The 12,045-nt window shown below is 34.6% G+C and overlaps 1 protein-coding gene and 1 long non-coding RNA gene across 4 annotated transcripts in view; one reads left to right on the top strand and one right to left on the bottom strand.

The window, feature by feature from the left end:
* Positions 1-1,541: 1,541 nt before the first annotated feature.
* The window catches only part of LOC107031384 (ATP-dependent DNA helicase RecQ-like), a 29,321-nt gene continuing 18,817 nt past the window's right edge, over positions 1,542-12,045 (bottom strand). For both annotated transcript variants that reach the window (XM_015232731.2, XM_015232732.2), the window contains 10 exons: positions 9,909-10,045; positions 8,959-9,067; positions 8,668-8,710; positions 8,340-8,511; positions 3,789-3,859; positions 3,533-3,626; positions 2,911-3,120; positions 2,624-2,830; positions 2,103-2,498; positions 1,542-2,016 (listed from right to left, as the gene is read on the bottom strand). In XM_015232731.2, coding sequence (XP_015088217.1) covers positions 1,891-2,016; positions 2,103-2,498; positions 2,624-2,830; positions 2,911-3,120; positions 3,533-3,626; positions 3,789-3,859; positions 8,340-8,511; positions 8,668-8,710; positions 8,959-9,067; positions 9,909-10,045 — 1,565 coding nt within the window. In that variant the 3' untranslated portion in view covers positions 1,542-1,890. The remainder of the gene's footprint in view (positions 2,017-2,102; positions 2,499-2,623; positions 2,831-2,910; positions 3,121-3,532; positions 3,627-3,788; positions 3,860-8,339; positions 8,512-8,667; positions 8,711-8,958; positions 9,068-9,908; positions 10,046-12,045) is intronic.
* On the top strand, positions 3,127-8,978 carry LOC114078663. Of its 2 annotated transcripts, XR_003580356.1 has the most exons (3): positions 3,127-3,464; positions 6,960-7,021; positions 8,551-8,978. It is a non-coding gene; the product is annotated as an uncharacterized LOC114078663 (long non-coding RNA). The 2 variants fall into 2 exon arrangements; XR_003580355.1 differs by lacking the exon at positions 8,551-8,978 and having other exon boundaries at positions 6,960-7,211.

Consider the following 12,045-nt stretch of genomic DNA (forward strand, 5'->3'; position numbering starts at 1 on the left):
ATATATATATATATATATATATACATATATACATATATATATATTACACAAATTTCATTTATTGTGTCATTACTACATTCCTTTTTAAAAGGTACTTTTGTGTGTTTTTCTTGATTTTTTTTTTCACTATTTCTTTACATAGTTAATATAGGGAAGTTGCATCATAATTTGTATGCTTTTATGAAAAATTTTATAATTTATAATTTACATATTCAAGACCCGACAAGATAAATTACAGTCTAACCTCTATAAATCAATATAGTTGGGGCCAAGAAATTTTATTATTTTATAGAGATATTATTTAATCGATAAATTAATATTTATTAATCTAAAGAATGGTTTGAGATTTAATGAAGGTTAATTTTTAATATATAAAATCATTGTATCTTACTAATTTATGTATCATATTTATTTATTTCACATAAAAAAAATAGTATCCATAAAGTACAACGTATACATCAAAATCATTGTATCTTTACTAATTTCAACCTTTTGAGGTTGGGATAACAAGAGTTGTCAAGATATACTATCGAACAAATTTTATCGTAGGATATTAGAAGACTATGAAATGGGACAAATTGATCCAGTAAAGATTAATGCTTTGGATGTTGTCAATTTCTCAATCCCTTTTTGGACAAAAAATGTTCGGCAAGAGATAATAACAAATTGTTTATGACACTGTAAAATTCGTTCGAGGGATGCAATCTTAGAGAATTTGAATGAACCGACTTGTGAAAACGTCATTTATGAACTTGAGGTCATTGATTAGTGATCTCGGTTACCACAATAAAATGGATGTCAATAACATGTTAGATTATCCGGGTGAAAGTAAACATGTTAAGAGGTCAGAACATAGAAGAAATTGTGGATACTACCGAAAAAAGCAATGTTGATGATGAAGTTAAAGATGATGCTACTATACCTTTGGAACCATTTGCGCGTAAAGGAACACTTATCACATCTAGAACTCTTCAAAATTTTATGATACAGTTTGAAATGACAACACCAGAGCTCTTAAATGTAATAAGAAAAGTTAGAGATGAGATTCAACTAGATTTAAATTTTAAGAAAACCAGAACACAATAGAATCATATTTTACTAAATTGTCTTGATATATCTGTATTTTTAAAGAATTATTAATTTATGATATTAATGGGACCATATATATTTATACATGTTATCTTATTATCTTATCGAATTGATTATTTTTTCCATTAACCCAAGTCGGGACTGGAGGAAAATATTATTTTAGAGAGATTATTAATTTACCGACTATTAATTTATAGAGGTTTTACTGTATGATGTTCCTTCCCTATTTTAACCCAATTATGTAAAAACAAATAGTGCAAAAAGAAAAATAAAGAAAAACACAACAAAAGTACCTTTTAAAAAGGAATAAAGTAATGATAGGATAAATGAAATTTGTGTCTAACAGAAAAATATATTGAAAAGTGACTTTATTATAACACACCCAATAAATATAAAAATTAATTTCAGACAGTTGAAAGGTCATAGAGCTAATTAGGATTAGGTAGTCCAAATGGGGCAAATATAAATTTGAGATGAAGAGCATCAATTCAGTATTTACACATTCCAATAGAACAAACGAGTTTGTAATGATTAAGGTTTTAATTTAATCACAAGTAAAATGGAGATTGATGTAACTTGTAACAATCACGTGTCTGCACTAGATAACTAGTTAGCAGGCTGGCTATGCTAGTGAATTTAATCATCCAGCCAATTAACTAGGTGAGAAAGAAACCATTTCCCAATTTAACAAACTCAAGCTTTTCTGAGGATCATATATCAGAGTAGAAATAGCCAATGGGTGGCAAATACCAGAGAATTAGATATGGACTGGACCCACTAATGCCTAATTACATGGAAAGTTTACAAAAGCTTGTATACATTGTTCTTCCTATATATCAGAAACTCACCTTCAAGACAACAAAGAAGATTCACTAAAGATTTCTCGGTCGACCCATTGAAGTGCTCCAAAAGATCAGAAAGGGTAACCTGCATATTTATACATTTTCCTCCCATCAACAACTAATATGAAAACTTCAAAAAGTTCAATCTCACTGCAAAGGACAACGACTTACCCCATCATCAGAGTTCTTGAGCCAGCTCAATATGGATTCTTCCGTGGCATCCAGAGCCCTAAAACTTTCTCCTTCTGCTGCTTCGACCTTCTGTCGTTTTGTATGAATGAGAAAATCACCTTCACTGGATGCAGCTTCTTTCCTACTCTCAGTCAGGAGATGAGATTCTGCTCCTTCAGTCTCCCCAGGAGAAGAAGCACCAGTGATGCCAGGTGCTTCACCTATGTCAACATCTCCTTGCATGTCAGATTGAATAATAGAGTTCTGTAGTACTTCTGATATTTTAGTCAAACATTCATCTCCATTGCAACTTTGTTCGGATTTGGATGAAAATACTTCAGCTGATACTCCTGCCTCTTGCATCGTCAAGTACGCCTTTATCTGACCATAATTTACCTGCTTAATAAGATGACATTTACCTTTAACAATATGGTTGGCATGATACCTCACTATAAAGAATACACTACAATTACAAACAACTGAACAATCTTTCATATGAGTGATTTCAACGTAGACCTCACCTCTTCTGGTAACTCAGTTTTTATCGGCTTCAATTTTTCCCTACCAACTTTTGAGACAGCATTCTGGATACTTAAGAATGTCTCTCTTGTCAGCCCAGTCTCCTCACAAAACCTGGTCCAATTCATTTTGCATCCCTCTCGTGCAGCCTCGAGTATATACTCTAGCACAGTTTGTTCCTTTATTGCTACTGCTCTACTAGGAAAATTCTATATTCAAAAAGAATATGTAAGAATTGTAACAGGCAAGCTGAAGGTTCATCAAATAAAATCCTAATAATATGACTCACTGCAATTTCTTTGAACGTAAGACCATCCTCATGCCACATCTTCCATGCTTCAAATTTTGCTGGTGTTAACTTTTTATTGCTTGGAACTGTGAGAGTCTTACTGCGAACAGAGGTTTGACTGGTTGGTTCCCCATCCAGAGAAAGATTGCAAGCTTCTGATAGATGCTTAATACTTTGAAGAAAATTGTCCCCATACAGTTTTATGAAATGCTGCAATAGAATTGAGAAATCAACTCCAGTAACACCAAACAGTCACATCTAAGTAACATGCACTAAAAGAAACAGATGTAGAATCCGCTAAACAATCAGGAACAAAGTAGATGCTAACATAAGACACTTCTTTTCGGCATGGTTTCAGCAATAAAGATGGCAACAAAAGTAAAGCAGAAAGGTGAATCATGGATCAACCTCATGATAGGGATTAGGGTGCAAGGGGGAAGAGAGAGAACACCAAAAGCAGGCATACGAGCACGGAAAATAAAGATGCATGAAGACAGAGAATTATAGAAAGGAGCTTACACAGTTTGACAAGTGAATAACATGAACATTACAAGGTACATTCACCTTAAGGTCTGTAACAGTTACAGGTATTTTGATATCAGTATCCAACTACTAAGTATACCTGGTTTACGCCATCTATATTTGCTAGTCTTGCTTTTGTAGAAGGCCTTGTCAAGCTTATCCTTTTCAATGTTTGGTCGCCACAGACTGCATATCTGGAAGTGACAACTAGATATAAATTTGTATCTCACTTTTATGCATCCAGGGAAAATACTGTCATATCATGCATGTAGCATCCTTTATATTCAAATATCATACAGATAGTTGTTAAACCAAAGTTCCACAAGAATGAGCTAAGAATTGTATTATGTACTTACGGAGCAGTTCCAGTAGCTCTGGCAAGCTTAATTCTCTCTTCTATAAGTATTTTGTACAGTCGAGTTTCAGCCTGAATAATCCACACAGGAAAGTAATATTAGAGTGGGCACCACTAAATTCAAATGTGGAAGCCAAATTACGCCAAACATTTGAGTAGCCTGTGAAACTATGGAAATGCACTTTTTTATGTCTGATAACATTGTTTCAAGTTCTAGCGCCATTCTGATTCAAAGGAGTTTCAGGCATTACGAAGGACTGTTAGCAGCAGAGATGTACATGAAGCATATCAGAACATCCCAGCAACTAAGGCTAGCTGAGGATGTTTGATGATGAGTTCTACCATTTTGCATTAGCAAGAGAACTTTGAGGAAGAGAACTTAGATTTATAGGGATTTTATTAGGGTCTTTGCTGCATACAGTGGCATATGTAGGATTAACTAGGCAGGTTCAGCCAAGTGCTAACTAGCAATGGAGGAGACACAGACTTGAAAGGCAGATCAGCGCGCAACTCTACTTTTTGGTTCATAACGTGGGAGGCCGCAATTCTCCTTAAATAATTGGACAAAACAATCTCATTTTGCATTCACTTTTATTGAATTAAATTAGAACAATTAAATTTTATATGAAAGAACTGATTTTGTCTCTTCAACAAATGCAAAGGTTTTGATTGATTGGCTCTTTTTTCCATGTTCAGTGCACTGAGAGGTCAAAACATGATTTTGGAAGTTCAAAAAATATCCTAAGAGAAATATTTCTTCAATAATTTTTTAAAACGAATTATAAACTAAAATTCTAATAGGATAAACTCTAAATACAAAAATGATTAACAACAAATCCATTAACTTAACGAAAAATATAACTTTAACAACTAAGTCTTATTTAATTCAAACCATTTTTACTGTAACATGTTGCTTTAACAAACTTAACATTTCATTGAGTCATTAATGGATTTTACCTTTTTTTTATGACCGTGGTTTTCAGGCCAGCTTTCGCACAGCTCAACTAATACCACGGGATACCTATCACCCCCATGAGCAATAGGTAACTCTGTGTGACACCTCGGAAATTGGAAGTTGAGATTGGAAAGGAAAAGTTTCATTTTTGGCACTATTTCCGACCTACGGAACATAGGAAGTCCTTCATTGGTCTTGGTTTGAGATTTGGAAAATGTCAAGTCCCAGTAAGTTAACCTATGAAAGAACAGGACGGATTGTAGGGTGGTCTATGGGCCGTTGGAAGTGCCGTGTTATCAAAGGCGCGCTTAAGCGCTAAAGCAAGGCTCAAAACATGTTGAGCTCTTCGCCTCGCTTTATGTGCGCTTCAGTGTCGTCATCATGGTTCTAAGGCAAACTTTTCCTTGCTAATGAGCCTCTTATGAAGAAGTGACACTAAACAATTGATATTTCACTTTATCATAAATTTTTTTTCAATTTCTTTGGTCATAAATGTGTCGTTCATGTTTATAATTATTAGTCTTGGACTAAACATATATATATTTGTATTTTTTTTCTCCCTTTGCGCTTTTTCATTAAGGCCCACGCTTTATTTGCGCTTAAAGCACCCACGGAGCGTAGCTTTTTTACAGTTTGGCCTTTGATAACACTATGTAGGGTCATTCAAAGAATTGATTTGAGACCTTAGGTTTACGAGAGAATTTGACAAATCGTGATCCGGCCTATGGGTCATTGAAGGTACCATAGAAGTGATCTAGACTTAGTGAAATTTTTTACTTCAATTTGGACTCAAGGGAAGGGGTCTATGGACCGTAGAAAGGACTACACCCCGTAGGTTTTGTTGAAGTTGCCTAGGATTTTGAGTCCCATTAAATGATTTAACGTCTAACCAAGACGGTCCGTAGAAGTTCCTACTAACCGTAGGTCGAAGTCATAGGGTCTTCCAACAGTTTTTAATTAAGGATACTTTGGTCTTCTCCTACCTAATTAATCCCTAATATATGTCGTTTTGGCCCTATAACTACCCCTATAATCATTTTTACTCCTAAGACTTAAGTCAAAATCCTCTCATTCACTCAATTATCCCAAAACCCCTCAAGTCTTCTTCTGCAAATCCTCTCAAGAGCTCTCAAGGTGGAAGCTACGTTTCAAGCTTCAAGGTCTCATTCTCATTGTATTCAGGGTTTCGATTATCAAGGTATGTGGGTATTCACCAATGGACTCCTTTCAACCATTGATTCCAAAAGTATCTCAAACTCCTAAGTTGATATCACCCAATTCCAATTAGAATTTCATGCAAATTTCCATGGATCCTATTTATTATGATTCAATTGTTGACATTCAATCTTATTATGCATGATTTGATTCAATCACATGAATTTCAATTGATTTTTTATTGACCAATGTCCATGCCTATTTTATGAACTTTAATTATGATAGATGTTTATGAACTTATGAATTATGATTATGAAAGTTATGCATGTTTTATGAAAAAGATGATTTATAACTATGGATGTTGTTGAGATAAGTATCAATGAATTGTGAAAGGTTTTCTCACATATGAATGCAATCATTATTTAGATGCTTAGAAAGGTAAGTGTCTAATATGAAAGTTTACGAAATCATGGTTTGAAAGGAGCTACTCTACTATGACTTATGATTGGATTGGTAGTGTAATTGTGCCTTTCCAAGTATTTTGATATTATTATGATTATGTCTTTTCCGATGGGATTTACTTAGCTCTAAGAGGACTTTGAGATGGAAGCTCTCCTGTTAGAAGAGGTCGAATCTCTAGAAGAATCTCCTTGAACCTTAACTACATGCCAGTTAGATCGTCCTAAATGACCTAAGCTAGTGAATAAACTTTATGTGACGGAATTCTACCTTGGCAAGTAGATTCTCCTTTTCGGTGTGAGGGTCATACCGGATTCCATGTTATAGAACATGGTCTTATTGTCGTTTAACATAAAATATTCCATAAATGAACTATGGTTTCTTCTAAGGTTTTATGAAAGCTTCTCAAATGGTTTTAAGTATGCATTGACCTCGTATATGATTTATGATTTCTTTATAATGGCTTTTATCACGTTTTGCTCAGTCTTGCATATCATGTTTAAGCTCCTCATGTCATCATGCCTATGTTTTTATACATTTCCCCCTACTTACTACATTCATCTTACTATTGCATATTTGTGCCCATATTGGCTCATAATATAGGGTCTGACGTTCCTCCTCCCACTCATGGCTAGCTTGGATTGTTCTATTAGCACATCGGATTGGTGAGTCCTTCATGCTCCGAGAATAAGACCATTGATGCTCTATTGCTTTGATTGATTTTAATTTCCGACTTGCATATGGTGTATGAGTTACGTCTCAACCACTGTTATGATGTTAGAAAGGGTATATCAGACAAAGTTTAGTATTCTGCACTTATGTTCCTATTCCTTTTATGATATGAGACTTATGTTACCTTTCTCTCTCTTATTGTATTTCTTTTACATCACGCTTAAGTCAAGTGGCTTGTTTAGGGTCTCTTGGGATCTTATTCTCCATGTCACTTAAATAAACTAAATTAGTTTTATTGTGTGTGAAAATAAACTTATTATATATTTTAAGTATAAATGGTCTTTAAAAAAAAATGAGACTAAGATCTTTGTTTAATCACTTATTCTAAATCAAAAATGTGCCTAAAAGAATAAGAATAAGAACTCTGTTTGGATTACCCATTCAACTAGTAAAACTAATTATAAAGACAGCACTATGTCATCAAAGGAAAAGAGGCCCAAAACACTCTAAGGTCCATTGGGTTTTAAGTGCAAAGCACAAATAAAATGTGGGCTTTAATGAAGAAAAGCAAAAATGGAGTAAAAATACAAATATATTAGTGCATGACTAGTAATCATGATAAAAAATAACAAATATACATGGACAAGGAAATTGGAAAATAAATTATGATAAAGGGAAATGTCAATTGTTTAGTGTTGGCTATTCATGATACACTCATTGGCAAGGAAAGGTGACACTTAAGCTCCCACGAAGGGAGGCGAAACGAACAACACATTTTGATAACACTGGCCCACCATCACTATTGTTTTACCCAGTTAATCAAATTCATCTTTGATCATCAAAAGCTCTTCAAAAGCTTTTAATCCAAACACATTTACATTAAATGAGGTATAAGGAGGAGTCCTCCCCAATTAACTGTCTCCAATTCCTATTGTAAAAAAGCATGCACTTCTGGGACAATAAATTCATCATCTATTTTCAGAATGGCCTTAAAAGGAAAAACAGGGAATCTAAACTCTAACTCCCATCTCTCAAAGAGAATGAATCCCCTTAACCAGTAAGCAGATTCAGTTTATGCTACAAAAGTTTTAAAAAAAAGTTCTTTCACCCATAACACACATTATGGCAAGGCGGGTTCGGATGAATCCTAACCCTCTTGCATCAAGGAGGTTCTGCTGCAGATTGCATATTGGATAGACCATAATATAAGTCTTTTCACGACTTGGAAAACACTAATATGAAGAAACGAAATAGTTATGACGCAACAATAAGACTGATGTCTGAAAAAAGGGAAATATAAAGAGCACATACTTCTGAAAATCCTTCAAATTCCTTAAAAGCCAAACCATTGATCTCGCTCGTTTCACTGGGTATATCTATGTTTTTCTCATCAAGATCCATTTCAGGAGTCTCCGCCAAAAACAGTGGAGGTTGATGATCAGGGCTACTAGATCTCAGAAACTGCAATCCTTTTTCACTGACACTGATGCATGAAATTTAACATTGTTTCATTCATTTGCAGATATACAATAAGATGTCAAGAAGGAGATAAATAAAAGACCCATGGTTGACAGACGTGTATATGAAAATGTTCAAACAAATCCTAGAAGAAGTCAAAAGACATTAGCGAAGTATCTACCTCACAGTTTTGTACATATCTTTGAAGGTTTCTACCAAATAATCTGCAACAAGGCAAATTTTCTGTCAAAATTCCTTGTAATTTAAAGTTGATGAAAAACATTAGGCCTTACACTTAGTACTCAGCATTATCTCACAAGGGAAAGAAGCAACTGCTTGAGTGAATATACACATTGAAACTTATGATCCTCTATCCAGTATAGAAAAAAGTGACCTTCATGTAGCTAATACTAGAGATAAGTTGGACTGAGATTTATTGATATAAAAGCATGAGTGTGTTGCTAATACATACCACGTGAAATCAATTGGTAAGCCAGTCCCTTCCACCAATTTGCAGATAATTCTTTCCCAAGACCATGAAACGGAAGCTTGTCAAACTGAGCATCAACTATTTTCTTGGACTGTCATTTCAGAAGGGGTTAGTACAAGGAGCTTGGTGTTTTAGGCAGTCAACTAAGGATGAACCAATAATTCAACAGAAAACTATTGAACTTTCAACAATATGCAATAAGGATTTATATTTGACAAAATGAACAATGTCGACACAAGTTCAGTACCTGACTCTTAACAAAGGAGTACCGAGCTTCCTTACACACCTTAAAACAAAAGGTCCAACTCGTCTTAATCTAGCCTATACAGATATCAACTGGAACCGTTTACACTAAAATGAAAATTACATTTTTTATGAGTTTTTATTATTTGAAATTAGAAGCTTCAAAAACATGCAAGTACATCTCCACATAAAGAATATGATATTGCATCCAATTTTTGTCCGGCCTACTTTCCATTTTAACCGTGTCAATTCTAAAATAGATGGACCTCTTTTGGTTAACTACTTTGTTTGGAAGGTGGGGAAGAGCAGAGTGAGGAAACCCTGAAGTTCAAGGATGCAAGCTATAATCTCTACCAGGGGGGGCTCTACATTAATTCTCCTGTTTGCAAGGATTCAAATCAATGTTGTTAATACTTGATTATATTATGTCACGGATTAGGCATCATTGTTTTTTCTTAAATTGAAAAATCATTATTCTGTGTCTTCCAAATGTTTATTTTCAATCTTCACTTCACAAACGCCAATACAATTACAAACTTTTCTGACATCATAACTAAATATAAGATTCATAAATGTTTCCACTCAAGATAGGCCTTACAAGTGGGAACACATAGTATTCAAGAATTCATCTCCTAGTTAAACGATAATTCAAACATATTCTCAATTTAAAGATTTCAATGAGAGCTTACTCGAGATCCACGAAGAATTCCTATGGGTAGATTCAAGCCCCAACGGCCTCCACATGACTGAATACAAGCCATAAGAAGAAATGCTTCTCTTGACAAGTCCTTTTCCTTCATTGAGCTAGTGCAAATATCACAGTTTCCTGGAAACCATATTGAGATTTGTTTCACTCTCTTTAAGTAATTGTCCGTACCTCATACCCAAGTGTTGAAACCCAGAATGCTTTCAACCAGTATATTCAAAAAGTCCATAGCATTACCCACCAGAACATTTCAAAACACATATCTATTGTATCATTCAGTTCTTGTTCTTCTTCAAAATGTATCGGGAATTTTTCAAAGTTGTAGACACAAACACTAATTTCATGCAACAATGCTCTTACCCTCAGAAATATGAATTTAGACAAGACAAATCTAAGTTGATACATACATTGAACTCTTTTAAAAGATCCCAACTATATTAATAAGACATCCTTTTTTTTCAAGGCTATAATTTTATTAATGTTAAGCAGAAACATGCTCATATATAACAAGTATATCAAAAAGAAGAAAACCTATGAAAAGGGATGGTTTTTTACAAACAAAAAAAAATGACACCCAATCTTCTATACATAGTCTTGTGGTTGCACCAAAAAGAAATACGGAATAAGATACTACTTCCTAACAACTTGCACATAACTGTTCGATACTCCTTGATTTTTCTCAAATCAACCACTTCATTAGCCACCAAAACTGCATCAAGTATATATTTTGCCTCCAAGAAAACATTCTACGAAGTGGATATGGTCTCATCCAAGACCCTCTATAGTCTATTGGAAAGCACCTAAGGATAACAAAATTCTAGTCTTTGACAGTATTATCAAAGGCGCGCTTTAAGTGCACTTAAGCCCTAAAGCGAGGTTCAAAAGGTGTTGAGCGCTTCGCCTCGCTTTATGTGCGCTTCGGTGTTGTCATCAATGTTCTAAGGCAAGCATTTCCTTGCCAATGAGCCTCTTATGAACAAGTGACACTAAATAATTGATACTTATCATAATTTTTTTTCAATTTCTTTGGTCATATATTTGTCATTCATATTTATAATTATTAGTCTTGGACTCAACATATATATTTGTATTCTTTTCTCCCTTTGCGCCTTTTTTCAATAAAGCTCACGCTTTATTTGCGCTTTCTGCTTGTTAAAAAATGACAAAAGTCTCACATCGGTGGTTAATGAGATGGGTAGACTCCTTATAAGGCTTGGACAATCCTCCTCCCTTTGAGCTAGCTTTTGGGGTGTGAGTTAGGCCCAAGACCTAATTTAACAGCGCTTAAAGCCTCCACGAACCTTGGAGCTTTTTTGAGCTTTTCGCCTTTGATAACACTGGTCTTTGATGCTCGATATGTTTTGTCTATTTAAAATGATGATAATGAATCAATCAAAGTAAATCAATCCATGCCTGGAGCATTGTCACATGCACAACACCACACTAACCCTCACCTCCTCTTCCTCATCCTCTCCAACCAAATCTCATTTTTCCTGCACTATTTTGTTTAAATCATATAGCCCCCCCCCCCCAAAAAAAAATAATAGGCCTCTGAACTGCTTCTTCTTTAAATAATAAACAGCTATAAAAATCTACAATAGTTCCTTCTACTTCCTCCTCCCCCACGTTTAAGCCTTATTCAAATCTATGAAAATTTGCAATCGCTACCTGATACAATGCTTAGATGATTAGGATTATTAAAAAGTAGTAACTACTGTTCATTAGTCACAAAAATAGGTATTATTGTTCGTTGTTTGTTAGAATTTAGCAGTTATTTCATTAGCGTGTAGTTTTTGCTTCCAATTCAATTCTATAAATAGAGTTGTAATACAATTGTTAAGGCATTGAATGATACATGATAATTCTCTTCTTCTCTCTTTTATTTTGTTCATTCTTAGCTTCTATCTCGGAATTGCTCGGATGTAGCTATCTTCTTCTTCGAGGTTCAGCCTCCTAGTTGACATTATCCTTTCGAATACTGGTAATTGGGTAAATTGGTATCAGAGTTGCTGGTCCTCGGCTAAGAAATCATGGTTGCTCGGGACAAAATCTAGAGAGATCTACAAAGAAAATGGAGGGAAGATTGTCTCAGATACAGGAACAATTGCAGAAGTTGATGG

The sequence above is a fragment of the Solanum pennellii genome, chromosome 9, assembly GCF_001406875.1.
Source record: "Solanum pennellii chromosome 9, SPENNV200".
NCBI classification, from domain to species: Eukaryota; Viridiplantae; Streptophyta; class Magnoliopsida; order Solanales; family Solanaceae; genus Solanum; species Solanum pennellii.